At 39.7% G+C, this 27,263-nt stretch overlaps 1 protein-coding gene across 6 annotated transcripts in view; it reads left to right on the top strand.

Moving 5' to 3' along the window:
- LOC150075760 (la-related protein 4-like) overlaps positions 1–27,263 on the top strand; it is a 498,776-nt gene that overhangs the window by 199,043 nt on the left and 272,470 nt on the right. For all 6 annotated transcript variants that reach the window (XM_090387140.1, XM_090387141.1, XM_090387139.1 and 3 more), the window contains one exon: positions 10,719–10,855. In XM_090387140.1, coding sequence (XP_090243266.1) covers positions 10,719–10,855 — 137 coding nt within the window. The remainder of the gene's footprint in view (positions 1–10,718; positions 10,856–27,263) is intronic.

The raw sequence follows: 27,263 nt of genomic DNA, 5'->3' as shown, positions 1-27,263 counted from the left end.
TGTTCATCTCTCAAAAGTTGTGGCAATACTTGCTGCAGAAAGATCAAGTAGATAGGGTCCGGTTAGACGACACGGTAACAGGTAAGGTCCGATGAGGTGATCTCCCATAATACCGGCCCATACATTGACTGAAAATCGAATCTGTGCTGCACGACGTCGTATTGCATGCGGGTTCTCGACTGCCCAGATATAGTCGTTATGCGTGTTGAAAATTCCTTCCCTTGTGAAGGATGCCTCATCGGAAAACAACACTTCAGCAGGAAAAAGGGGATTTGTAGCACATTTTCCAAGGTACCACTGTGCGAAAGCAATACGAGGTGCATAATCCTCCGGTTGCTGTGTCTGGACACGCTGCACGTGAAACGGATGCATGTCTTGTTCTCGGAGAATCCTCCAGACGCTGCAATGGGAAACCCCGACTGCGTTTGCTAGACTTCATGTACTCGTTCTTGGATTCCCCTGTACATGCTGCAGCACATTCTGTTCGACGGCTGGAGTCCGTGCTGTTCTTCTTTCTTCTTCTTCTTTGGTCCTTAGCTGGCAGCTGGGGGAGGCGGTTGGCCACGCAACCAGTATGCTGCTGTAGGTGACGCAGGGTTTCGGACTTGCTCTGTGATGTTCTTCCATACCTTACGATCCATGGCTTCAGTCCTGGCCTGGTTAAGGTCGAGACGTCGGCTCTTCAAGTCATCTTCCACTTGCTTGGCCCACGTTTTCCTAGGCGCGGTCCGTTGGATGCTCCATTGGGTGGGTCGTTGTCTCCAAAGGAGTGTGGATGGTATTCTGTTCGTGCCCATTCTACATACGTGGCCAAACCATCTGAGCCTTCGCTTCTGGATTTGGTCGGCAATGGTTGGTTGCTGTTGGCATCTGGCGCGGATGGTATCATTAGTGATGCGGTCGCGAAGAGAGATGCCCAAGATCTGCCGCAGGCATCGCATTTGGAATACCTCAAGTTTGTTCAAATCTAACTTGAGACAAATCCATGTTTCCGATCCGTAAAGAAGAATGGGCAGGATCAAAGTCCGGAAGAGTCGGATTTTAGTCTTTGTGGAAATGTTGGTCCTCTTCCACAGACACCATTTGAGCGAGGCGAACGCAGTGGCCGCCTGTCCAATTCTGCTGTGGATTTCCATGGTGGATGCAACTTTCTTCTCCTGGACCAGCGACCCAAGGTATTTAAAGTCCTGCACTTGCTCGATCTGGACGCCTTCGAGATAGATGGTGGCTTGCGACCCATCTGTTGTCAGGGCCTTTGTCTTACCAGCATTGATCTTCAAACCGTATGGCCGGGCAATGTGGGCAATGTCGTAGAGGATGTCCGTGGCTTCAGCGTCGTTACCGGCAAGGATAGCACTATCATCAGCAAACATCAGGTCAGTCACATAGTGATCCTTGTCATATTGTATGCCCTGTCTGTTTCTGAATGCTTGCCTCATAATGGCGTCAACCACGATGTTGAAAAGCAACGGGGAGGCTACATCCCCTTGGCGGACTCCAGTTTGGATGGTAAATTCCTCTGATAAATCGTTCTGGATGCGCACCTGGCTGGTTAAACCGTTGTATGCAGTTTGGAGGAGTGTGATGACTTTTCGAGGTACATGTTCAACCTCAAGTAGTTTCCATAAGGCAGGCCGGTGGACACAGTCGAAAGCAGACTTAAAGTCAATGAAAACAATGACGGTTCGCTGTCCACACCGGATCCTCTCCTCCATCAGCTGACGAATGGCAAAGATTTGATCACAGCATCCTCGCCCGGGTCTAAATCCTGCCTGTTCTTCTCGACTGGTTTGCTCGCGATGTTTTTGCAGTCTTGACTGGATGATCTTCATAAAGACCTTTCCGATGATGGAAAGGAGGCTGATGCCACGGTAGTTCTTGCAGTCCCGGTTATCACCTTTCTTGTGGATCGGTACGATAATGGCTTTCCTCCATGTTAACGGAATTTGTTCAGTGCACCAGATGGTTTTGAGGAGTGAGTGTAGTCGGCGAAGCAGTACATCTCCCCCGGCTTTGATCGCTTCTGTGGTGACTTAGTCCACTCCTGGTGCCCTGCCATGCTTCAGGGATTGTATGGCTGCTTTCACTTCTTCTACTGTAGGCTCAACATCGACCATGGAGACCTCAGGGGGGTCGATCGAGAGTGCTGTTGCTGGCGGTCCCTGAGGTGGGTCGTGATTATACAAAGCTTTGAAGAATTCACTCCACCGTTGCAGGCGTTCGGATGGTGATCGCACGAAGGTCCCATCAGCATTCTTGATGTTGTCACTAGTCAATTTGGTCTTTCCACTCAGACATCTGAGGGTGCGGTAGAGAGTGCGATACTCGTTTTTGGATGCCGCCACTTCAAGATCGTCTGCCACTTGGTTCCAGTATGCTTCTCTTTCTGCTGTCATTCTTTGTCGGACTTCTCGGTTTAGCTGCCGGTACCATTCAAAGTCGACCAACTTTGCCTGTTCTTACCATACCCTGTCCCTGTCAGCTCTTTCAAATGAACCTCTCTCAGCTAACCTCTGGTGCAGTCTTGCAAAGAAATTATGACTGGGAATACGCCTCGTCGAATATCGTTTGCGTACAAACGCTGTGCGGCTGGCCCACTACAATTTGCAGCCCCGTACGCCAAATGCATATCGGCTAACTCTGCGTTCGTGTAATCATCCATCCTACTAACTTGGCGTTCTTGTTCAAGAAATTTGAAATTCACCTGGAGTATTCCAGAATGTTCGGATGTCCATGCGTCGGAGATGTGAGGCGTGCATTGTAGCCCTTGGAAGAAACTTCGAACACTTACTTTAATCCATGTACCTTTTGCTTCTTTTCATGTATTATTAAAACGATTTCTCACTTACGGTCTCTTTTCTTTATGGTGCTTCTGTGTACAACACCGCTTCAGGAAAGCATTTCCGACCCCACATTGCTATATGATTTCGAGTTGTCAGGATGTACCCTACCTCTCTTAGAAGTTCTGAAACAGTTTAACTGAAACACCCTGTATACAGTGCTTTTTTAAAAAATTAAATTTTAAATTTAATTTTTTTTAATTTAAAAAAAAATTTTAAAATAGGTGCCGGTACTCATTCTTTGCTATCAAGTAAAAATAATTTCATAATGAAGTTTTAGTCGAGATTCAGAAACGGGTACCCCTTCCAGACTGCTGGCGATACGCGCCGTGATTGATGGGTGCTGACTCCGCCCTTTGTCACGTGATCTCCTTAATAGATGGAAGCAGCTGGCATGGCTGACACCGACTGCGTGCCAGGCATGTTACCCGTGCTGGCACACTGTAAAAAGGTGCCGGTACACCGTACTGTTGTGTACCGTCACAAAAAAAAGCCCTATATATATTATAGGGCCTTTATATATTATTATATATATATATATATATATATATATAATTTTTTTTTTTTTTTTTTTTTCCCTTCTCACAAACCACCATAAATATTTACAACAAACAAAATGCATTTACCTTTAATGTAGTCAACTACACTCACTGGCACTCCACCTCAAAAAAAAGTGCATTCCAACATCATTTCCCAGCACATCAGAATAGTCAGCATATGTAGTAGTAATAGTTTGATTATGTGTGATATCAAAATTTTCTATCATAAACTACTCAATAATGTTTCCTACAGCCTACCTTTATTATCATTTCAATAATGCTCTCCATATATTAAAACATAAAAAAATTGCTTAACCACCTCTTTGATATTAATAATATAATAGCAAGCTGACATCCTCTGCTTTCAGGCTGTGTATATAATGTACAGTTTATACCCCCCTAGAATTTGTACACACTGATTGGCTACCAAGGGTGTATTAGTATTATGTTTATTGATATTATTATTTCAATTTTAAAGGGTAATAATTTTTTAAATGGTAATTTTAAAATGGAATTCTTTTACCGTTATTAACACAATTGACTTAAACACGAGGCATACTCCCTGAACGATGTTCAGGGTCATACTATAGGAACGGGATTTGTGACCCCGGACTGCCCCAGCACACCTATATTCCTTCTTCCTCATATTACTTTCCACTGTCTTAGCACCTACATCTTATTTCTTGTGTGCCATTAGTTTAACAATTACAGTTAGATGCTATTTTTTGCTATAATTCCCTTTTTTCACCTTAAACAAAGTTCGGCATCTACTTTACTCTACTTTGATAGTTTCTCTTTCTCCACTATCCTGGGACTTACTGTTTCATTCGTTTAATGCAGATTTCCCATCACACCCAGCAATCTTAATCTCATCCGACATACTACTTTCCATCGCTAGAGGTCGTTATAACATGCTATGTGTTTACTCTGACTATAGCCGGTATTTCCTTTCATCCGATGCATCACGCTGACATCTCCATACTGGTGATGATCTAGACCATCACGTTGTATCTCCGATGCAGCGTGGTGGTCTAGATCATCACCTTTAATATATTATTTTTGACTTCCGGTTTTGTTAGACTATCTCCTCTCCCTTTACCACAATTTACTTATCTACATTCCTTTGTTTGTTGAGTTCTTTCTACTATACAGGTGACCCCTGCTTAAAGCTGATAATTTGTTCCCGAAAAACAGAGCGCCAAGTGAATCAGTGCTAAGCGAGTGCCATATTCCTGTAATGTAACATTTGTATTTGTGAGTCATGGTCTATGCCATAGGATATTTCCTAATCAATAATAAACAGTAGGGAAAAGACTCACAAATGTCTGTCAAAATATTTAATATTAAAAATTTGTACATATAAAATATTCTCCCTTACATACGTATATAATTATGTGGTAAGTAACTACATTACTTATCAAAATTAAACTTAAAATCGTGAATTTATTAATCCGATGGCCCTGGTCTGTCAAGTTTTTGTGACTTGGTCATTTTTGGGTTGTACTTTGACAGTCTTCCTAGTAAACTAAAAGGGGTTTTACTTTAAAATCCTCGCATCATTACCACCCAACAATAAAGTCAACCGATCCTTCGCCGCTTTGAAGCCTGGCATGTTTTTTTTTTTTTTTTTTTTCCTCCCCTTCTTTCGATATGAAACTTCTTTTAGACATTCATTTCCAGAAAAGTCCTCTTTCATCTGTGTTAAAAACTTGTTGAGAAGTTTAACACCACTCTTAAATAATTTTTAGAAGTTCTTTTTTGAAAGTTTCAGCTTCTTCTTGATCTGCACTTGTGGCTTCTCCCTGAATTTTAAATCCATCTTAGCAGCCCTTACTAGTTTTAAATAGTTCCACTTTTTTTTTTTTTTTTTTTAAGGTGAGCTTTCTTTAGATCATCATACAGGCTAATCGCTTTTTCTTTAATAATATTTAACTTACGGAATTTTGCGTTGGATATTATCTTCAATAAAATTATTTAGAAGTCTCTCTATTTCAATTATAATAGCTGGCCTAGTTGCTTGCAGTGGAACAGCTGTGTTTCCCACTGCTAAAATTAATTCTTTATTTTTTATAATTGTTCTTATTGAACTTGCCAGGCCTAAATTATTGCACACATCCACTTGTTGTTGAATAGAATTGATTTGCTTCAAAACGTATAATTTAATTTTCAAATTCAGTAGAAAACAGGCCTTGTGTGTCTGGTTGCATTATATCATCCAAGTTTCTTGCGACGATCGACTAACTGGTTAAAATAAATTTATTAAAATAAAAATGATATATACATAAGATAAAAGCATTAAAATACAATAAGATAAAATTGTTTTAATATAATAAAAGCGTTAAAATACATAGCTTTCGAAGCGAAGTGCCTCTTCATCAGCTAGTCTGTGAATGGTGTACTTCAGTATATATTGTTGGTTACGATAGCACAATTCAGCCGGGCATGATCTGGAATTGATATTTGATCAATTCCAGAGGCTTTTCTCCTTAGTAGTTGTTGCAGCACCCACACTACCTCTTCCTTAAAAATATCCTGTTCTAATTCATCCTGCCCATTCGCTTCAGTCTGTTGGTGTTTGTTTTTATTTGCATACAGTTTTTCTGTATATTCTTCCCATGTTTTCTTAATTCCTTGTTGATCATTCAGTTCATTTCCATCTTTGTCTTTTATTGAACCCTTACAAGCAGTGAAGGGTGTCCAGATCTTTTTTTTTTTTGTGCAAAAATATCTCGTGTGCCCCTTTTTTGTTATTATCTTCCATTTAATTACAACTTTCATTCCAGTATTTTTTCCTTGTCTTTTCTGGCTGGAATTCTGCTTTAAGCCACCTTGTCTTGTTTCTATCTCCAGCAGCTTTAGCTCCCCCCCCCCCCACCAATTTTGATGGTTTCTTCTGACAACCATTTACAGTCAATCCTCGTATAACACGTGTTTACACTACACGAATTCGATCATACACGATTTATAAATAGGGGAACGATATATTATATAACACGAACCGAATTCGCTTCTGTGTTTACAAGAAATAGCAGTCGAACGCAGAATCACCCCAACTGAACGCAACACGATAGGAATGAAGAGAAGATTCTGAAAATGTATTTGTTTTTTATATCAGTGAAGGGGGAAACACATTTCACCATAATAACGTAAAAACCAACACAATTTCAGCTATCGGTATAATCGCAAATGCAATTAGATCGAGTTTACTACCAGTTTATAACAGATTCCACTAGCAGAAACGCAACTGGAAATTGTTTTTATTGTGTTATGGTAGTAATCCCTAGAAATGTGCTTTAGTAAAATGTGAGGTGTTAAATGGTGTATCTCTGCCTTTACGGTGTTGTTTATTCAGTTGCTATACGCGTGCAGCTTTGTTTATGTGTATCAAGCGTGCGTCCTCGTTTTGTAATTTTGCTTTATTCCCTAAAAATGAGTAACATACTTAGACTGTGTGAAAAGGAAGCGTCCTGGTGAAGACACTGCAGATTCAGAGAGAAAAAGAAAAGCAACATCGATAAACAAAACGAGTCAAAAATCGATAAACTGGGTCAAAAATTCTTACCCAGGAAAATTTATAGTGACCAGAGCTGCACCATAAACCATAGCCAAAATCACATGTGGCTTGACTGGCCATAAGCCCACCGGGGTTTCCCCGGTAAGGCTTATGGCCAGTCCGCCTCTGTCGATAGAGAAAAAATATGAAATTGTGAAACACTTTGAGCGAAATGAAAGACCATGTGATATTGCACGTGCTACAGACCTAAATGAGGCAACGCGGAGAATTACAAATAATGCAGAGAGAATAAAAACAATTTTCATAGCAGGAACAACTCAAAGTGTAATTAAAATCCATCAGATTAAAACACAAAGAATTGGAAGAGATGGAACGGCTGTCATCTGTTTGGATAGCATCCCCCTCCCCCCCATACTTCTTCTTCAACCCATGCACGGTACTGAGTACTATAGGTTTTGATACCTTTCGTGTTTGGGGTTTTCATTAAAAAAAAAAAAAAGAAAAAGAAAATCAAACAAAAAACAAGTTTGCTTACAATAGAAGCAAAAGCATTAGCAATATTTTATTACGTTTATTTATTGTGTTTGGTAACGTTTTGGTTACAAATGAGTGTTCAATCTTGGGTGGTCAGCACCTAACCCCATTTTTCCCATAGGGCTGTTGTTTATATTGCACGATTTTGCATTGCATGAGGGTTTCTAGAACACAACTATCGTGCTATACAAGGACTGACTGTACTTGATTTTAACTTCTATTTCAATGAAGATGTTTCTTATTTCTTCCCAAAATACGTCTGATTGCCTTTTCATGTAGTTAAAGAAATTGAATCTGTTTTTTATCTTGACTGCATACAATGGCGAAATTTTATCTGTGTCGTATTTCTGTGGTGCAGCATTTGTTTTGATGTTACAGAATTTGAGCCTGACTTTGGCTACAGCAGTTGATGGTCCGAGCCACAATCTAAACCAGGTAATCTTTTCACTGAAAAGATTGAGCTTTTCCATCTTTGACTGCACATGATGTAGTCAATTTGGTTATGATGCATTCCATTTGGGGATGTCCGTGTATACAAACATCGCTTTGGGTTGAATAAATCTTGTTTTTAATCTTTAACAGATTTTCTTGACAGAGCTGCACCAGTTGGTTTCCTCCCTTATTCCTATCCCCCAGACCAAATCTGCCAACAACCTCATCTTCTTTGTCTCCTATTTTTGCATTGAAGTCTCCAAGAACATACACAATGTGTTTTTTTTCTTTTTTTTCCCCCCCTGTGTGTTTGACTCAGTGCATCTTGAGCTTCGGCATAAAACTGTTCAATTTCATCTTCACATGCATCTGTTGTTGTGTAGACTTGAAGAATGTGACTAAGTGGTTTCCATTAATGTGGATGGCCATTACTCTGTCACTAACTGTTCTATAACTTTCAACTGATCTGGCAATTCTTTTGGTCTCTATAAATGCCACACCATTTCTCCTGATTTTTTCATTCCCAGAGTAGTAAACTGTAAAATTGTCTGACTGAAAAATAGCCATTTCCTGTCCAATTTATTTCACTGGCACCAAGGATGTCAACCTTGGTCATAACCATTTCTCTCCTAATGATATCCAGTTTTTCATGATTCAAACTCGTGGGCTGCCTCAGCAAATAGGCCTCCTGAATGCTTTAACTGAATTGTGTCAGCTGCACCCACATTACTAGAAACAGATTGTTGCTCTTCTCCAGTAGCATGTTTAATACATTCCAGCCAGGAAGGTCCACCTTTAGGTATCATCTTTGATAAATTCTTGAGCTTGCTCAAAGTTTTCTGGTGAAAAATACTGGAGTAGGTCACCATGTCTTTTTCTGGCCCTCCCCATTTATCTGGGCTGGGTTTTCATACAGTCGGTCCTCGTATAGCACGTGTTTGCATTACACGAATTTGATCATACACGACTTATAAATAGGGGAACGTTATCTTATATAACACGAACCGAATTTGCTTATACACGATTCGCCTTTGTGTTTACAAGAAATGGCAGTCGAACGGGGAATCACCCCAACTGAACGCAACACGATGGCAATGAAGAAGAGTCTGAAAATGTATTTGTGTTTTATATCAGTGAAGGGGAAACACATTTCACCATAATAACGTAAAAACCAACACAATTCCAGCTATCGGTATAATCGCAAATGCAATTAGATGGAGTTTACTACCAGTTTATAACAGATTCCACTAGCAGAAACGCAACTGGAAATTGTTTTTATTGTTTTATGGTAGCAACCTCCAGAAATGTACTTTAGTAAAATGTGAGGTGTTAATAGTGTATCTCGGCCTTTACGGTGTTATTTATTCAGTTGCTACACGCGCGCAGCTTTGTTTATGTGTATCAAGCGTGCCACCTCATTTTGTAATTGTGCTTTATTCCCTAAAAATTAGTAAAAGACTTAAAAGGTGTGAAAAGGAAGCGTCCTGGCTAAGACACTGCAGATTTAAAGAGAAAAGCAATATCGATAAACAGAGGCGGACTGGGTCAAAAATTCTTACCCGGGAAAATTTATAGTGGCCTCATACTAAGGTTTATGGCCATAATCACACCCGCCTCCGGCCCACCGTGGTTTCCCCCGTAAGGCTTATGGCCAGTCCTCTTCTGTCGATAGAGAAAAAATATGAAATTGTGAAACGCTTTGAGCGAAATTAAAGACCATGTGATATTGCACGTGCTACAGACCTAAATGAGGCAACGCCAAGAATTACAAAGAATGCAGCGAAAATAAAAACAACTTTCATAGCAGGAACAACTCAAAGTGTAATTTAAAATCCATTAGATTAAGACAAGAATTGGAAGAGATGGAACGGCTGTCATCTGTTTGGATAGAAAATCAAACAAAAAGCAAGTTTGCTTACGATGGAAGCAAAAGCATTAGCAATATTTTATTACGACTTACGTATTATAACTTATACTTACGTATTATAACTTATACTTACGTATTATAAAATACGTAAGTATTTTATTACGACTATTTTATTTAATATAATAAATTTTTTACGAATAAAATACGTATTTTATTCGTAAAAAATACTTTTTTAGTATTAAAAAATACTTTATTATAATATAATATTATTTTTATTACGTATTTTAATCGTTATAAAATACGTAAGTATTTTATAACGATTAAAATACGTAATAAAAATAACAAAACATTACCAAACACAATAAATAATCGGGTAATTAAAATTACCCGATTATTTATTGTGTTTGGTAATGTTTTGGTTCCAAATGTGTGTTCAATCTTGGGTGGTCGGCACCTAACCCTACTTTTCCCATAGGGCCTGTTGTTTATATTGCACGATTTTGCATTGCACGAGGGTTTCTAGGAACGCAACTATCGTGCTATACGAGGACAGACTGTACTTAGAAATTAAGTATTTAGAGACGTAGTCAGAAGGAAGAAACCTAATCTCTAATTCCTGAATATCTTTGCACTGCATGATTTTTTCTTTTTTCTCCCAAACTAAAGAATCTAAATTGATGACAGTGTTTGAAGAGACAGATCTTATAATAAATAGCTACAATAGCAATCAAACTTGGGGAAGGAGGGGGACACTAAACTTTAGAAGAATCCTTTATATATATATATATATAAAACCAGCAGGCAAAAAACAGGCAAGTTAATCGCCAATGTTATGATTTTGAAAAATTATTTGTAATTATTTGTGGATATTATATTTTTTAAATAACAGTTGACTCTTGGAATTTTTATTCCTGTATTATGTTGGACAGATGTAGATAGAAATTTTGTGGCCATACATAATTCACCTTAGAATTAATGACTTTTAATTTCAGGGAAAACCTTGCAACAGACACATACTTGCTATCTCAGATGGACAGTGACCAGTATGTTCCAATTGGCACTGTAGCAAACTTCAATCAAATTAAGAGTCTTACCAGGGACTTGAACTTAATTGTTGATGTTTTAAGAGGTAGGTATCTTTCTATAATTTATTCCTAAATATTCTGGTCTGCATCTGTCTTAATATTCTCCCACACACGAAGAAGTGTGTATCTGTAGTATCTGTGTTATGACAGAAGTTACAAGAGTCGCCCAAAAAATTTAGCTACATCAGTAACCTTTTTCTTTTTGCTGGTTAAGCACTTCTTACTCAATTAATTTATATTATAATAGTTAAAAATTATTGCAAAAAGTCCTTGTTTTGAAAATAACCTAACTTAAACTTCCAGAAAATCATGGTCCCTTTAAGTTGTTTAGTTTAAGAAAAATATAAAAAATATTTTCATATTTTTTATAAAATCTCGCATGGTACAAGATCAGATGAATAAGGAGTATATTGTATGTTGGGAAATTTTTTTTTTTTAAGAATTTCAGAAACACATTCTGAAATTGTAGCAGGATCAGGAGCTTTAACATAGAGTAATTTCCAACTTTTCAGACCAAGTGTCATCAAATGGCTTGATTCCATACATCATAGTGCCTTACGAATCTCTTCAAGATGTTTTATAACAAGTAAACATCTTGAAAGAAGCCCTAAAGAAATTTTCATCACAAATTGGGACCCTGCACTGTTTCTGAAGAGATTTCTTCATGGCACCTAGCAAGAACTGACAATTGATATGGCCAAGTGTTTGTGGTGTATTGATATGGCCAAGTGTTTGTGGTGTATTGATATTGCCAACTCTAAAATGTCTACGATTGCCAGAATATTACATTCTCTGGCAATCATAGACATTTTAATATATATATCCTGCATAGCTAAGTGGCACCTCCGTAGCCAGGTGGGAAGGAGCAGCAGTGCGTAGCACACGCTTCTTGATTAGACCGGGGTTTGAGCCTATCACCACCAAATACGGAGGATGTGGATAGGTCAGGGAATGACCACCGCATATTCCCGGAGCAATATGGCCTTAGTTGCTAATGCTCCTAAAAACCAAATAACAGCATAGCTAAGTACAATTTTTTTTGGCACATTTCTGGAGTTGTCACTTCTGTTGGCCATTCCAAGAGAGGAAGATCAACTATAAATCTTAACTGTAATATCTTTGGCTCACTCCCTTCTGTCAAAAATTTCATGCTGACGCTTCTTTCCATCTCTTGTCCATACTTCACTATTTTTAAACCTTTAAGCTGCACCTATGCAAATAATTCCAGACATTTATGAAAGTAGTAGTAGTGGCATGTGATGCAAGAAAGCAAGTGTATGAGCTTATGCAGCATCAGCCAAACAAAAAAAAAAAAAATCACACCATTCCCTCCAAATGCCTGTCCAGTTCCTCCTTAAATTTATTCAACCTATCAACTTCCACAACGACAGATGGAAGTTTGTTCCAGCAATTAACCACCCGCTGGCTAAAGGCAAATTTCCGCACATCTATTCTACATCTGTCTTTTCTTAATTTGAATTTATGCCCCCTTAGGTTCGTAATCTGAACAAGTGGAAGGATCCCATCAGAATTCAGCGTGCTCAACCCATTCAAGGCCTTATACACCTCAATCAGATCACTGCGCAGGTGCCTAGTCTCCAGCCACTGCAATTTTCAGAACCTGAGACTCTCTTGGTAAAGAGGATCCCTTCATTCCCCTCACCAATCTTGTTGCCCTTCTCTGTACACGCTCAAGTAAATCGACATCCTTCCTAAAATGAAGCCTCCAGACCTGTATGCAGTACTCAGGTCATGGCCTGACCTGACCATTGCCTTATACAGAGGGACAATCACCTCCTTTTCCGTGCTAGCAAAATTCCTATATATCATTGACAAAACCCCATGACCTGCCCTGGCAGCCTGTCTGCATTGCTCACAAAACTTCATATCTGACTGCACAATTACTACCAGGTCTTTCATTTTCTACCACCTTAAGTGTAGTACCACACATTTGGTACTTTTCTCTGGGGTTACTTCTACCCATATGCAGTACTTTGCATTTGTCAAGGTTAAACTTCAGTTGCCACTTCTTAGCCCATCTGCCCAAATTATCTAGATCCTGTTGCAGTAGCACACTGCCATTACTGTCATTAACAGCCCTGCCAACCTTTGTATCATCTGCAAACTTCGACATTAAGCCTGATATACCTTCATCAATATCATTGATAAATATTCAAAACTACAGTGGACCTAACACCGAACCCTTGTTCGGTGTTAGGTCCACTCTTGTGGGACTCTACAACAAAAAATCTGTGGGACTCCACTAATAACATTAGTCCACGAAGAGCAGCACCCATTGATTACCACCCTCTGTCTTCTCCCACTTAACCATACTTTTATCCATTGTAGCAACTTACCCTTAATCTGCTCCAATTTGTACAATAGTCTTCCATGTGCAACAGTGTCAAAAGCTTTCCTGAAATCCAAATATATGATATCAAAATTATTTTTTGCATCCAGTTCCTTTGTAACCACATCATAATATCCTATCAAATTTGTCAGACAAGACTTTCCCTTAACCGGTCAAAGTCCGCCCTGTTTTTGTCTCATTTTTAACCCTAACTCGAAAGTTGCTCCCAGCGAAGAAAACTAATAATTTTCATTATTTCTACCTAATTTTCCAAATTGAAACTCTCAATATACATAAACAGAAGTATATTCTTTGATTTCCTACCTTTAGCGCTCAGCAAAAACTATTAATTCACTCTAAAACAGCAAAAATGTACGATCACATTTCAATTTATTAAATTTTGATGTCCGCAAAACAAGATCCAAGCTTTGAAAATAAAACACGTTACTTCATTAGTTCAAAAATTCGCGCGTCAGCTCGGCGCCTCTGGCTAAAACGAATCAACGCGCGCAGAGAGATAATTGACTGGTCACGCTTACGTCATTAATGTTACCAAGGTGATCCAAGGGAGAAAATGAAACTGTAAACAACTTTCGTGGAAAACAAACAGTTTGAGCATCATTACTTGCGAACACTAATTTGCATGGCTCACTCACAACAGTAGCTTTATTGCTTTTCGTAATTATTGTACGAAAGAATTGCAACGAATTGGTTTTGAAAAACTAAAATATTGCATTTCCTTTCTTCAATATGTATTATCTACTAAAAAAAATCAAGGAAATTCATCTACTGGAAGCTATACTGGAGACGGAAAGAAAAAAAACTGTCGTAAAACTGATCACTACAATGTGCATTTCATAAAAAAAAAAAGTTCGCTTTATTGTAATTGTTTCTAGAGGACTAAATCGGAACAGCAGTTTCATGGATGTATATTTGATCTTCTTACGAAATTTCAAGAAAATATTTCTATTTATAGCTGCGTTATAAACTTCGAAAACTGATATCAAAGGAACTTCACATGCATCTCACCTGGTGTACAAACGGGGGGGGGGGGAGCGCAGCTAGTAACAGATTGTGAGAATAATCCATTATTCGTAGTGAGGATTGGGAAATTGTAAGTAATTGTTATTGAATACTTCAATATTTCCTTGATATGCATTTGATATCATCAAAAAATTTCCAGAGAAAAATTAAATTTTCATTATCACACAACGCCCGAAAAATTCACCATAAAATGTCATATGTTTCAATGTTTGAATTCCATTCTGAGCTGCAAATGTAATTTCACTTCTCTTGCGCTGACAGAGTAGCCATTCACTGAATGAAAAAAAACAGGGTTCATTTTCATGAAATTTTCAATTCCCTTCTTTCACTTGAGGGGGGGGGAAAACTCCTAGGAGGAGAGTCCACCCTTTCTAGTCCGACCCTGGAAAGAGAGAGAGAGAGAGAAGAGAGAGAGAGAGAGAGAGAGAGAGAGAGAGAGAGGAGAGAGAGAGAGAGAGAGAGAGAGAGAGAGAGGAGAGAGAGAGAGAGGAGAGGAGAGAGAGAGAGAGAGGAGAGAGAGAAATAAAAAATACCCTTTTGGTGGGGAGAAGGCCAAGAGATTGTCAAGCGTCCATAGCGCTAACTTTCATTTATTTTATTTGTTATTTATTTATTTTTATTTTATTTTATTATTATTATTATTATTTTTTTTTTTCTTGTGTTGTTCTAGCAATCCATCCTGGATTGGGGTTTCCCTGGGCCGGGATAGTGCTTCTCCTCTTTTCTCCTTCCCCTCTCTTCATCTTATACAAGTTTTTCTTTCCTCCCTGGGAAACTTTTTTTTTTTTTTTTGGCTGATGCTGCTTAAGCTCATACACTTGCTTTCTTGCATCACATGCCACTACTACTAGTAGTTCCCCAGGGAGGAGGGCGTGCAGTTAGTAGGGGAGATCTTGCCCTCCTGCTAGGGACGAGTACCTGGAGGCAGTCGTCCAGGTGAACGCTGCTTCCAGGTAGCAAGAATGCTCAAATACAACATCACAATACAGAACAGACACATAAGCTCACAAAGTTTTTCTTTCCTGTCACTTTCTCCCGTGCGGGATGAAAAATTTTTTTCTCTCTCTCTTGCCTGCCTTTTCATCTGTCTTCATCCAACATGAGATATTCCTAAGCGGGATGATTTTTTTTTTTTTTTTTTTTTTTTCACGACACACACTGGCCTTACCCTGACAATGCGTAAAAACTGAACAGAGCAAAGAGGCCGAGATGAACTTTTGTTCTAGGAGCCGCCCATACAAAAACAAAAAATAAATAAAGAAAATAAATAATAATAATAATAAAAAAAAAACAGCATTGCAGCTCTAAGTCAGCTTCATCCTAGGATGCCGAAACTGCAATTGTTTTAGAGAACAATATTTTGCTTCGTTTCTTTACATTATTACTGTAGCAAACGATATCGATGTGCATGACGTTTCATCACGGATGCTGGAGTTCTAATTAGTCAGTCCATCCTAGGATGCGGAATTACTAATTAGTCCGATTTTGGTCTGGTGCTCATTTGATAAAAAATCCCGAATAATTCCTCTGGAAATATTAGCTAGTGAACTGCATTATAAATTTTAAACATCGCTGTATTGCTTATCCTTTGAGTGACCGCATGTTTTCGCCTTGTACAATTGTTTTATTGTGGACGCTTTCTTCCAGTCAGTAAAATCATTATTATACCTATAAAGTAATTCTTTATGTTGGGGGAAACCGTTTTTGCTCCTAATTGATGTAGCACTTTCGAATTTCGCAAAGTGGATTATTTGAACACAACATACATTAGAAGGTCGGTAAAAGAGTTGATAATTGATGGGCAGTATTCCGACAAACAAATTTTCTGTTTATATTAAGTGATGACCACACGGTCAGAGAGAGAGAGAGAGAGAGAGAGAGAGAGAGAGAGAGAGAAAGAGTACAAGAAACCGCACTGCATTTAGCAGTCGCCGACTCATCTGCCAAAAACCACAGTAAAACAATAAAAGTGATGGGGAGTAAGTCTATTTGTCAGCGGAGTTTATCTGTTTATTGCAGTTCAGAACAGCATTATGACCGTGGATAGTGAATTTATTCGTCTTCTGAGCTAAAACAGAATTTCTCCCTTTGCGATGACATCAAAGGATAACAAGCAAATATCTTCTAACGATACTTTTTGAGCAGCCATTAGTTGTAATCTGTTAGCTTTTTATTGTTACAAATATTGCAGTTATGTGAACAATACACATTTCAAGAAAGAAAGAAATTCATAGCGGATGATTTTTTTTCTTTCTTTTGATGCACCAGTTTCGAAGTTTATAACGCAGCTATAAATAGAAATATTTTCTCGAAATTTGGTTAGAAGATCAAACCCAGGAAACTGCTGTTCTGATGTTGTTTACTAAAAACAATTACAATAAAGCAAACTTTTTTTTTTTTTATCAAATGCGCATTGCAGTGTTATCAGTTTTACACCAGTTTTTCCCCGTTTCCAACAGATGAATTTCCTTGATCTTCTGTTCGTAGGAGCAATACACGTTGAAGATAGGATATACGATCTGTTCACCTTCCATAAACTGTTATTGGTACTGTATGGCTTTATTGCTTCTTATGTCAAAAACAGTAGCTCCTGTTTGTCTTTTGTTTGTTTACACTTCTCCCTTACTGTCTCGATGTAGCTGTACTGGTGACGTGATATATACTTCCCACGCTTCGCTTGTATTCACGCGGAGTTGTTTATCAGAACTGCTCCTCTCCGTAAAAAGAAATTCGCGCGCTTTACACCAAGAAACAAATCGAGTGTCGGGTTTCATAAGCTCTAGGCTGGTTAGGGCAGGGGTAAAAAAATTAATTGAAAAGGCCTAAAAAATTGCATACTTGATGTCACATTTTTGTCATTTGCGTGAAATTCAATAGAAGGTTTTGAAAATTTAAGTGGGATAATTCAAGAAAACAGTTCTGGCTCCAACTATAGCGAGTTTTAGCTCTGTAATTAGAGTAAAAATTATAGAATTAACTTGCTGAACCCAGTTGGGGCTGGTATGTACCTCAATGGACGGGGATATGGTTAACAAACCCATGCTGTGTCTGAATTATTGCTGCAGTCTTGTCTAGATGATCCTGCAATGCATCTTTAACCAGTGACTCCATTATTTTACCCGGAACAGAAGTTAAACTAACTGGTCTGTAATTACTCGAGTCGCCCTTCAATCCCCCTTTGTGAATTGGGAAACTCCCAGTCCATTGGGAAATTCCCAGTCCGTGGGAACCTCCCCTGAGTCCAAGGATGCTCTCATAAATATGGCTAAGGGTTTGCTTAGTTGCTTTGCCGCCTCCTTTAATAAAACTGGATAGATCCGATCCACCCCAGGTGCTTTTCTGGTATTTAACTTCAACAATTTCTCCTCCCTTTTTCCAAGTATGATAAAACTACATCTTTTTTCATATATTAAGCATATTTATAGTCAAGGTACAATACTGATTGAAAGCCTCTCATTTACATATTGAGGTGTAGCCTAAATTTTATATGCAAGCAGTCATCTCAGACAGACAGTGATATCAAGCCGCCCATACTTCGTAGTTTGAGTGTTGTAGTTGAAAATGTGCAATTTTTAAGTTTCAGAAATTGTTAGGAACCACCAAAGATTGTAAAATAACTGAAATGTGAAACTCTTAATTAAAAAATCTTATTCTTCACTTAATAACAATCTTATTCTTCACTGAATAAAATGAAATGGAGCACCCCTTCACTAACAGCATCAACTTTTGTGTCATGTGATACAAAGCAGGTGGGCAAATACATACGCTGTGCAGTTGAGTACAAGAATGGACAAGTTGTCATATGAGCGTGGCATAGAAATTGGTGCCAGACACACCAGTATGAATATCTTAGATCTTGCCGCACCAGTATGAATATCTTAGATCTTGCCGCATAATTATGTCTGAAGTGTATCGAGATTGGTCCAGTAAACAGATGCCATATATCCATCCTTGATCCTGTGGTTGGAAATAGCCTGCTGATGTGAGAGGCCAGCAGAGGCTGACAAGACTTGTGCAAGGTAACAGAAAAGCTCGACTCAGTCAAATAACTCAAAGATGCGTCTCAGCTAATTACTGAACTGGGTTCCACTGCTATTAGCAGAAAACAAGAAAGTATGGAACTCCAGGATACCAATATTGCACATAGTATGCAATTTTTAGTGTCAAGTGGCACTGCCACTTGACACTAAAAAAAAAAAAAAAAAACTTTATTTATTTATATTTTTTTTTTATGAAAACCCCCAAACACGAGAGGTATTAGAACCTATAGTACTTAGTAGTGCTTGAGTTGAAGGTTGACAAGATGAAATAAGATATTTGTTGACATTGGACTTGAACTTCTGTAGATTGTAATCTTGAGAAATACGTATGAAGGAAGGATGTTCCAGAAAACGGCAGTTGAATGAATAAACGAGGAAGATGAAAAGTTGGTTCTGTGAGTTTGAAGTTGGACAGTAAATGGATGTTGGCTGGCGGCGGCACGTGTTCGGACTGTTTTGAAAGAGAGAACTGGACTTAAAGAAGCCAGTTCAGAAGAACAGTGCCCATGGAAGTATCTGTAGAAAAGGCATGCAGCAGAAACAGTAAGTCTGTGAGATAGTGAGTGAAGAGACTCTGTTAGAGACGAGTCATTAATTAACCTAAATGCCCTCTTCTGAATGGAATCTAGAAGCCTGAGAGAGGTTTTAGGGACACTGCCCCAGATGTGAGAACAATATTTCATGGTAGGGCAGATTTGCGATTTGTACAGAGTGAACAGCTGTTTGGAAGAAAAGTAACGCAAGAGCGAAAGAGAAAACCAAGTTTATAGGAGCAGAAGTAGCATTAGCATTAGTAGAGGCATTTGATGCAAGAAAGCAAGCTTATGCAGCATCAGCCAAAAAAAAAAAAAAAAAAACCCACTTCCACTTCACCCCTCTGTTCTTTCAAAATACCTGTCCAGCTGAGCCTTAAACTTATTTAGGCTATCAACCTCCACCACAAGGCATGGAAGTCTGTTCCACCAACCAACCACCCGCTGGCTAAAGGCAAATTTCCGCACGTCTATCCTACATCTGTCTTTCCTCAATTTGAATTTATGCCCTCTGAGGTGATTTTTCTGAGCTAGAGGAAGAATCCCATCAGCATTGAGCATGCTTAAACCATTCAAGGCTTTATACACCTCTATCAGATCACCTCGCTGGTGCCTAGTCTCCAGACACTGTAATTTGCAAAACTTAAGCCTTTCTTCGTAAGAGCATCCCTTTGTTCCATTCACTAATCTTGTTGCCCTTCTCTGTACTCGTTCCAGCAGCTCTACATCCTTCTTGAAATGAGGCCTCCAGACCTGTATACAGTACTCTAGGTGTGGCCTGACCTTGCCTTATACAATGGAATAATCACCTCCTTATCCCTGCTGGAAAAATTCCTGTATATCATTGACAATACTCCATGAGCTACTCTTGCAGCCCGTCTGCACTGCTCAGAGAACTTCATATCTGCCTGCACAACCACCCCCCCCCCAAGTCCCTTTCATTCTCTACAACTGTCAGTGTAGTACCACAGAGTCGATACGTTGCTCTGGGGTTGCTGTTTCCCATGTGTAGTACTTTACATTTGTCAATGTTAAACTTCATTTGCCACCTCTCAGCCCATCTGCTCAACCTTTCCAGATCCTGTTGCAGCAGCATATTGTCAGTAATGTCCTTGACAACCCTGCCAACCTTTGTATCGTCTGCAAACTTGGACATTAAGCTTGATATACCATCATCAATATCATTTATAAATACAGAAAACAATAATGGACCCAACACCGAGCCCTGAGGGACTCCACTAATAACATTAGTCCACGATGAGCAGTGTCCTTTGATTACCACTCTCTGTCTTCTCCCCCTCAACCACCCCTTTATCCATAGCAGCAATGTGCCTCCAATGTCACACTGCTCCAATTTGTGTAGCAGTCTTCCATGTGCAACAGTACCAAAAGCCTTTCTAAGATCCAAGTATATAATATCAAAGTTATTCCCTGCATCCAGTTCTTTTGTGACTGCATCATAGTATCCAATCAAGTTGGTCAGGCAAGACTTCCCCTTAACAAAACCATGCTGTGTCTGAGCTATAACTGAAGTCTTGTCTAAATGATCCTGCAGTGCTTCTTTAACCAGTGCCTCCATTAATTTTCCTGGAACAGAAGTTAAGCTCACAGGTCTATAATTACTTGTGTCAGCCTTTGATCCTCCTTTGTGAATTGGGGTCACATTTGCACATTTCCAGTCTATGGGTACCTCCCCTGAGTCCAAGGAAGCTCTCATAATTATGGCTAAGGGTTTGCTTACTTCCTTTGCTGCCTCCTTTAATGTAACTGGATAGATCCCATCCACCCTGGGTCCCTTTCTTGTGTTTATCTTCAACAGTTTCTCCTCCACTTTACTCCCAGTTATTTCAAGATTCTGTAGCTTACTGCTAGAGTTGAATACACCTCTGGCATTCCCCTTGCTGAATAACTCCTCATGTGTGAATGTCGATGCAAAATATTCATTTAGTTTGTTAGCTACCTGAGCAGGATCATCAACAGTTGACCCATCAATATCAAGTGGACCAATCTGATTCATCCCCTTCCTTCTAGAGTTTACATAAGTAAAGAACTCTTTGCTGTTTTTCTTTGCATCCCTTGCCAAGGATTTCTCGTAATCTGCCTTCGCCTGCCTAACCTCCTTTGTAACTTGGTTGCATATCAACTTGTATCTATCATAGGCTTCTGTGTCATGTGTTAATTTGTAAGTATCCCATGCATTTTTCTTCTCTGCCATATGCCTCATTAGTTCATCTGACATCCATTTTGGCCTAAACCCTGAACAATATTTCTTAGTTGGTATGTAAAGCCTAGTAGCTTCCAAGATAAGTTCTTTGAATGCTTCCCATTTTGAATTTGCTGTTGGTAACATCATCAGTTGGTCCCACTGTATAGAATTTAAATACTGTCTCAGTCCATCGTAGTCGCCTTTACGGAAGCAATAACCCTTCCCTTTACCCCTAATGGTAGTTACCTCTTTGAGTAAATCCCACTTCAGCACACTGTGATCACTGCCACCTAGTGGTTCATTTATCTGCAGATTCTTAATGCATGAAGAATCACTGCTGATAATCAAATCAAGAGTATTACTCCCTCTAGTTGCCTCCCGAACATGCTGATGTAGAAAACAATCATCCAGCCTCCTCTGTAGCCAGGTGGGCAGGAGCAGCAGTGCGTAGCACATGCTTCTTGATTAGACCGTGGTTCGAGCCCGTGACCACCAAATACGGAGGATGCGGAAAGGTCAGGGAATAACCACCGCATATCCCCGGAGCAATATGGCCTTAGTTGCTAATGCTCCTAAAAACCAAATAACAAACAATCATCCAATAAATCCACAAAAGCCCTGCTAGTGTGTGAGTAACCAGCCCCCAAATTCCAGTCAATATCTGGGAAATTAAAATCTCCCATTATAAGACTCTCTGATTTACTGGCCCACTCTATTTCCCTGTACAGTTCCTTATTATACTCATCAGAGTCATTAGGCCTATAGCACACTCCTACTCTCAATTTTAACTCCCAATGCTTATGTCACACCAAACTGACTCAACACTGCACTGTCCGGCGATGTCGACTGGCTTCACTTCCTTGGTTTTTATGTGTTTCTTAACTAATAGCATAACCCCTCCCCCCTTCCTATCCTGTCTATCCTTTCTGTAGACGTTGTACTCCCCAAATTGCAGTTCTGCATCCCTTATATCTGTGTGACACCACGTCTCTGATATCCCAACAATATCTGCCTTTGATGTTTTGAGCAATGCCTCAAATTCATCAAATTTATTTACTAAACTCCTAGCATTGGTGTACACACAAGTATACCTGCACCTGTTTCTATTCTTAGCTACCCTAACACAACCCATGTGTTTACTTGTACCGCAATGGCTCCCAGCAGTCTCTGACATACCATGCATCTTGTTTTTCAGGCTTCTGCTCATTCTAATAGAAGCAGTGCAAGAATCTCTTTCACCTCTGCCAGTGGCTACTGTCAATCTATTGGTCTTTGTCTCCCCCCAAGCTAGCAGTTTTGCGACCCACCTAACACTGCCTCGATAGCATCAGCAAATATTCTTGCACCCTTTCTATTTAAGTGTATCCCATCCCTGTAGAAGCAATCTCTCCTGTTAACAAGTACAGTCCAGGCTGAAAAAAATTCTACCCCTTGAGCCTTGCACAATCTTTCCAGGGCCGAATTGATCGACAAGGCTCTCATCATATACTCCTTCCTATCGTGTCTGGGCAGAATTGCAGACACTTTCAGATTCAACCCTAATTCTCGGCTTTTGTTCAACAGTGACCTGTACTTGTTAAGTAATTCTGCCGGTCTCCTACTCTTAATATTATTAGTGCCAACGTGTACAACTATATCACCTTTTGTGCCCTTAAAAGATGATATTCGCTCTACAACGTCATCAACCTTTGCCCCTGGCAGACATACCCTGGTCCTGTTCCACCTATCTTTTTTACAAAGCATGTTCCCCGTTTCCCTGACAATAGAGTCACCAACAACTACTAGTTCCTTCGGGACCAGCGCATTCTGCCTTGGGGGGTTGTCTCTGTGTCACGCGATGCCCAAGTGCAAGCTCTGGCGTTGATGTGGGCAGCTGAGAGTTTGATGGGCCCCTCAATTTAGTTTCTTCGAGGGCATCCACCCTGTCCCTCAAGCTCTCATATAGGCCCATATTTGTAATGTGCTTGTGCCAAGAGAGATTAGAAGTCAGGGTAATCCCCAAAAGAGATATCAACTAGCCTAGAAATCGGAGTGTCACCAAAGATAAGCATAGGAACAGAAGAATCTTTTTTGCGAGATATAAAACAATACTGAGTTTTAGAAGGATTGAAATCAACTAAGTTGTCTTTGCCCCACTGGAGAATTACCTGGAGATCGGCATTTAAGAAATTGGTAGCGGATATTTGAGAAGTTGAAGCTGATTGAAGCTTTCCAAAATGGAAAGTGGAATGCAATGTGCTATCATCAGCAAAACTATGGATAGGATTTCCAATCAATGGAAGAAGGTCATTAATATGCAAGAGGAAAAGAGTGGGGGAAAGAACTGAACTGAACCTTGAGGGACACCAGCATTAGTGGAAAAGTTTAAGACAGAGAGCCAGCTACCATCACCTCAGTGAACGATCAGAGAGAAAACTCTAACCAATTTTATAATCTTAAGAGAGGCAGCATATAATCTTAAGAGAAGCTTTAAGCTAGTGCATTGAACCATTGAGGCTAATTATGCGAGCATCACTAGACTCTGGGGAGATTCCCTTGGATTGGAAAATTGCAAATGTATCTCCCATACATAAGGGTGGCTCTAAAAGTGAAGTTGGAAATTATCGACTTGTCAGTCTGACTTCAGTAGTAGGGAAAATCATGGAGGCAATGATCAAGGGTGGAATTCAGGATCATTTGGATCGAATTGAAATTCTCAAGGATACTCAGCATGGTTTTGTAAAGGGAAAATCATGTTTAACAAATCTGGTTCGCTATTTCGAAAGGGTCACTCACGAGCTGGATTTAGGGAATAATTTCGACATTGTTTATTTACATTTCAGCAAAGCTTTTGACTCAGTCCCACATGAGTGGTTGCTTTATAAGCTGGAACAGGTTGGAATCACTGGGAAAATCCTTAGATGGATAGAAGGATGGCTTCAGGGCAGGAGGCAGAGGGTTGTGATAAATGGCTATTCCTCAGATTGGGTTTATGTATGGGGTTCCCCAAGGATCAGTATTATGACCACTGTTATTTTTAATTTTCATAAACGACATTGATGAAGGTATAGAGGGCGTGATGTCTAAATTTGCAGATGATGTTAAAATTGGTAGAGTAGTTAATGATCACTGTCAAGTTGAGCTTCTTCAGAGAGACCTAGATAGACTTCAGGAATGGTCAGAAAAATGGCAGCTATGCTTTAATCCAACAAAGTGTAAGGTACTACACTTGGGAAACAGTAATCCCAAAATAACTTATTCACTTGGTGGAGTTCAACTAAACCCAGTACTGGAGGAAAGGGACTTGGGTGTTACGATACGGTCAGACATGAAATTCTCTGAGCATTGTAAACAGGTTGCAAGGAAGGCCCGTGGTGTCCTATCGATGATCTATCGAACCTTTGCAAGTAGAGATAGGGACGTGATAATCCCATTATATAAGGCTTATGTTAGACCACACTTCGAATACTGTGTTCAAGTATGGAGACCGCACCTAAAGAAAGACATCGTGCTTCTTGAAAGGGTGCAAAGACGGGTAACTCGCCTGGTGAGATCGGCAAAAGGGCGTCCTTATGAAGAAAGACTGAATATGTGGGTTGCAGAGTTTGGAAACTAGACACCTTAGAGGAGATTTGATTGAGGTATTTAAGGCTCTGAGAGGCATCAGTAAAATGCACAAGGACAAAATTTTCAAGATTATAAATGATGCTAGAACTAGGGGACATAAATTCAAGTTACGGGGGGAAATGTTTAGATTGGACTGCAGGAAGTTTTATTTTAGCCAGCGAGTTATAAATTACTGGAATAAGTTGCCTTCGTGGGTGGTAGAGGCTGACAGTTTGGGGAAATTCAAAGGTCATCTGGATAGTACTTTCGCGTAAGGGAAGCGCATAGGAAGATAGGTTTAATTTCCTTTTTTTTTTTTTTTTTATTAATTATTATTATTTATTTATTTTTTATTTATTTATTTATTTATTTTTTATTTATTTATTTTTTTTTTTTTGGCTGGTGCAACATAAGCCATAGGCTTTCTTGCACCATGCGGCCGTTACTAATACTAATTACAAAAATCAGTTGGCAAACCATAAGATGGAAGCTAGTTTAGAAGACCTTTATGCCAAACACGATCGAAAGCCTTTGAGATATCAAGATCAACTGCTTGTGTTTCCAAAAACTTTTCCATTGCTTTTGTCCATAAATGGGTAACATAAGCCAAAATATCACCAGTGGATCGACACTGACAGAATCCATACTGGCAATCATTGATCAGGCGGAAGGTTTCTAGAAGGTAGCTTAAGAGTTGGTGGTTAATTGATTTCTTGACATCAGAAGTTTTGAAACAGTAATCCGACCAAGGAAAAGAAGAAAATAAATCTTGCAGATCGTCCCATTTTGCGTTCTTGTAATGCCAAACAATATGAGGTTGGGAATAGCCATGAGATAAACGCTCCATTGGAGAAGAGACAATCACCAAGTTGTGACCTGAGGTGCCTAAAGGACCACTCACTTCAAGCCTGTTGGCTGCATGGTTAGAATTGTCCGGTATTCTTGTAGATAAATGAACAATCTCTGCAAGGTTATTAGTAGTTGTAAAAGCCTCAGCATCTTGACCAGCTGGGTCGGTGTGACTAGAAAACGGAAGACAGCTGGTAACATTAAAATTCCCAAAAAAAATTGCCTCACTGTTAGGAAAGTTGGACTGGAGAAAGTCAAGTTGCAAAGAGAGGAAGTCAAAGAGCTCCAAGTGATTAATGGAGTTGGGAGAACGGTATAGACAACAGATGAATTTGACACAATGAGGTAGAGAGATTTTAAGCCTGCGAAGATCGAAAAGAGGAGATTCCAAATTACCAAGTCTCTGACAGGGAATATCGGAATGGACATATGCACAAGTACCACCTTTGAGGCGGAAGGAATCATACAGTGAATAATTTGGGCAACTGAGATGAGCAGTGGTTGAATCAACCAATAACTGAGATTCTGTCAAAAAAAGTACACGTGGTTTGGCAGACTTCAAGTGAAAATGGACATGAGATTAGAACCAAGACCACGTATTTCTGAAATGAACTAGGAAGTGTTTGGGAGGTTTAGATCTTTTTGTAGTTAATCTTGCACTATTAGTTTGACAATTCATGGTGTATTCAATAGTAAGAAAAAGTTGGGGGGGGGGACATTCTGTATGAAGTAATGAAATTTTTGGTTATGGCATACACATGGTAAGAATATACCCAGATACTTGACATAATGTGGCCTCGACAATACACCTCGCATACACCCTACTTGGACTCCCTCCAGTCACTATCTGGCAGAGTAGAGGTAGCAAGATTATACACTAGGTGACCTGAAAGCCTCCTAAAGAGTTACCAATAGGTTTAGTCTGGTGCACTAACTAGCGGCAAGCTTGTGAATACCGTTTTAGAGCTGTACCCTTGAAATGTAAGGAAGATTGGATCTCACCATGATGTTCATCATAACATCAAAAGTCATCAGTCATACAACATGATAGAAGAGATGGGGAAGGGTTGACCAGAACGTAGCTCTGGAGACTAAACATGACTTCCACCACTTCAAGCCTGCAATAAGCAAAGTTTTGGTATTGCACCGGTTGATGAGAGACATCTATCACCTAGTATTGCCTGGTAACACAGAGGGGTGACATTCCTCGTTGTGGTGTGGGTGCCACACCTCGACCCCTGCTTACGTTGCTTCACACCTGGGTGGTCACCCACAGTGTGCATGTGCATGGAGGTTATACGCAAGGTTACTAAAAGTCCCACCATCGCAAAGGTGCGAGCAGAGGATTTTGCTGTCACAGACTGTCTTGACCTCGCCGAAATTGGGTCTACTTGACTTGAATGTCACCCGAATCAGTTCCATCAGCGTTTTAGACTACCAGGTAGCAGGTACAGCTTGTCTGGCATATCTGAGAGAATGTCTATGACAACTTCAAGGACCTCAGTAATCAGTTCTCTTGTGCTGAATACAGTACTCTTTAAAGGCCAGATAATCTGAGTATTATGTGGTTTGTGTAATGTAGTGTAGGGTTATGTTTTCATCTGAGGGTAGTGCTAAGATTTGCCCTGCTCCTCACGCTTGTCTTATGGGGCCCCCCAGGGAACACCACTGACCCCTAGTTACCATATCTGGCATTGCTTGAGCTTACCAGGGAGTACCTTACTCTTTATTACTTACACACTGCATTACAGTAATAAATGAAAGTTTTGTTTGAAAAGAGCACAGGGGTGACAAATTCTTAATTTGCAGGACTAGTAGTAGTAATGGCATGTGATGCAAGGAAGC

Source organism: Mastigoproctus giganteus, chromosome 13 (genome assembly GCF_048544385.1).
Source record: "Mastigoproctus giganteus isolate SK-2022 chromosome 13, ASM4854438v1, whole genome shotgun sequence".
NCBI lineage: Eukaryota > Metazoa > Arthropoda > Arachnida > Uropygi > Thelyphonidae > Mastigoproctus > Mastigoproctus giganteus.
The sequence above is the reverse complement of the archived record's forward strand: the minus strand, read 5'-3'. Positions and strand labels throughout refer to the sequence as shown.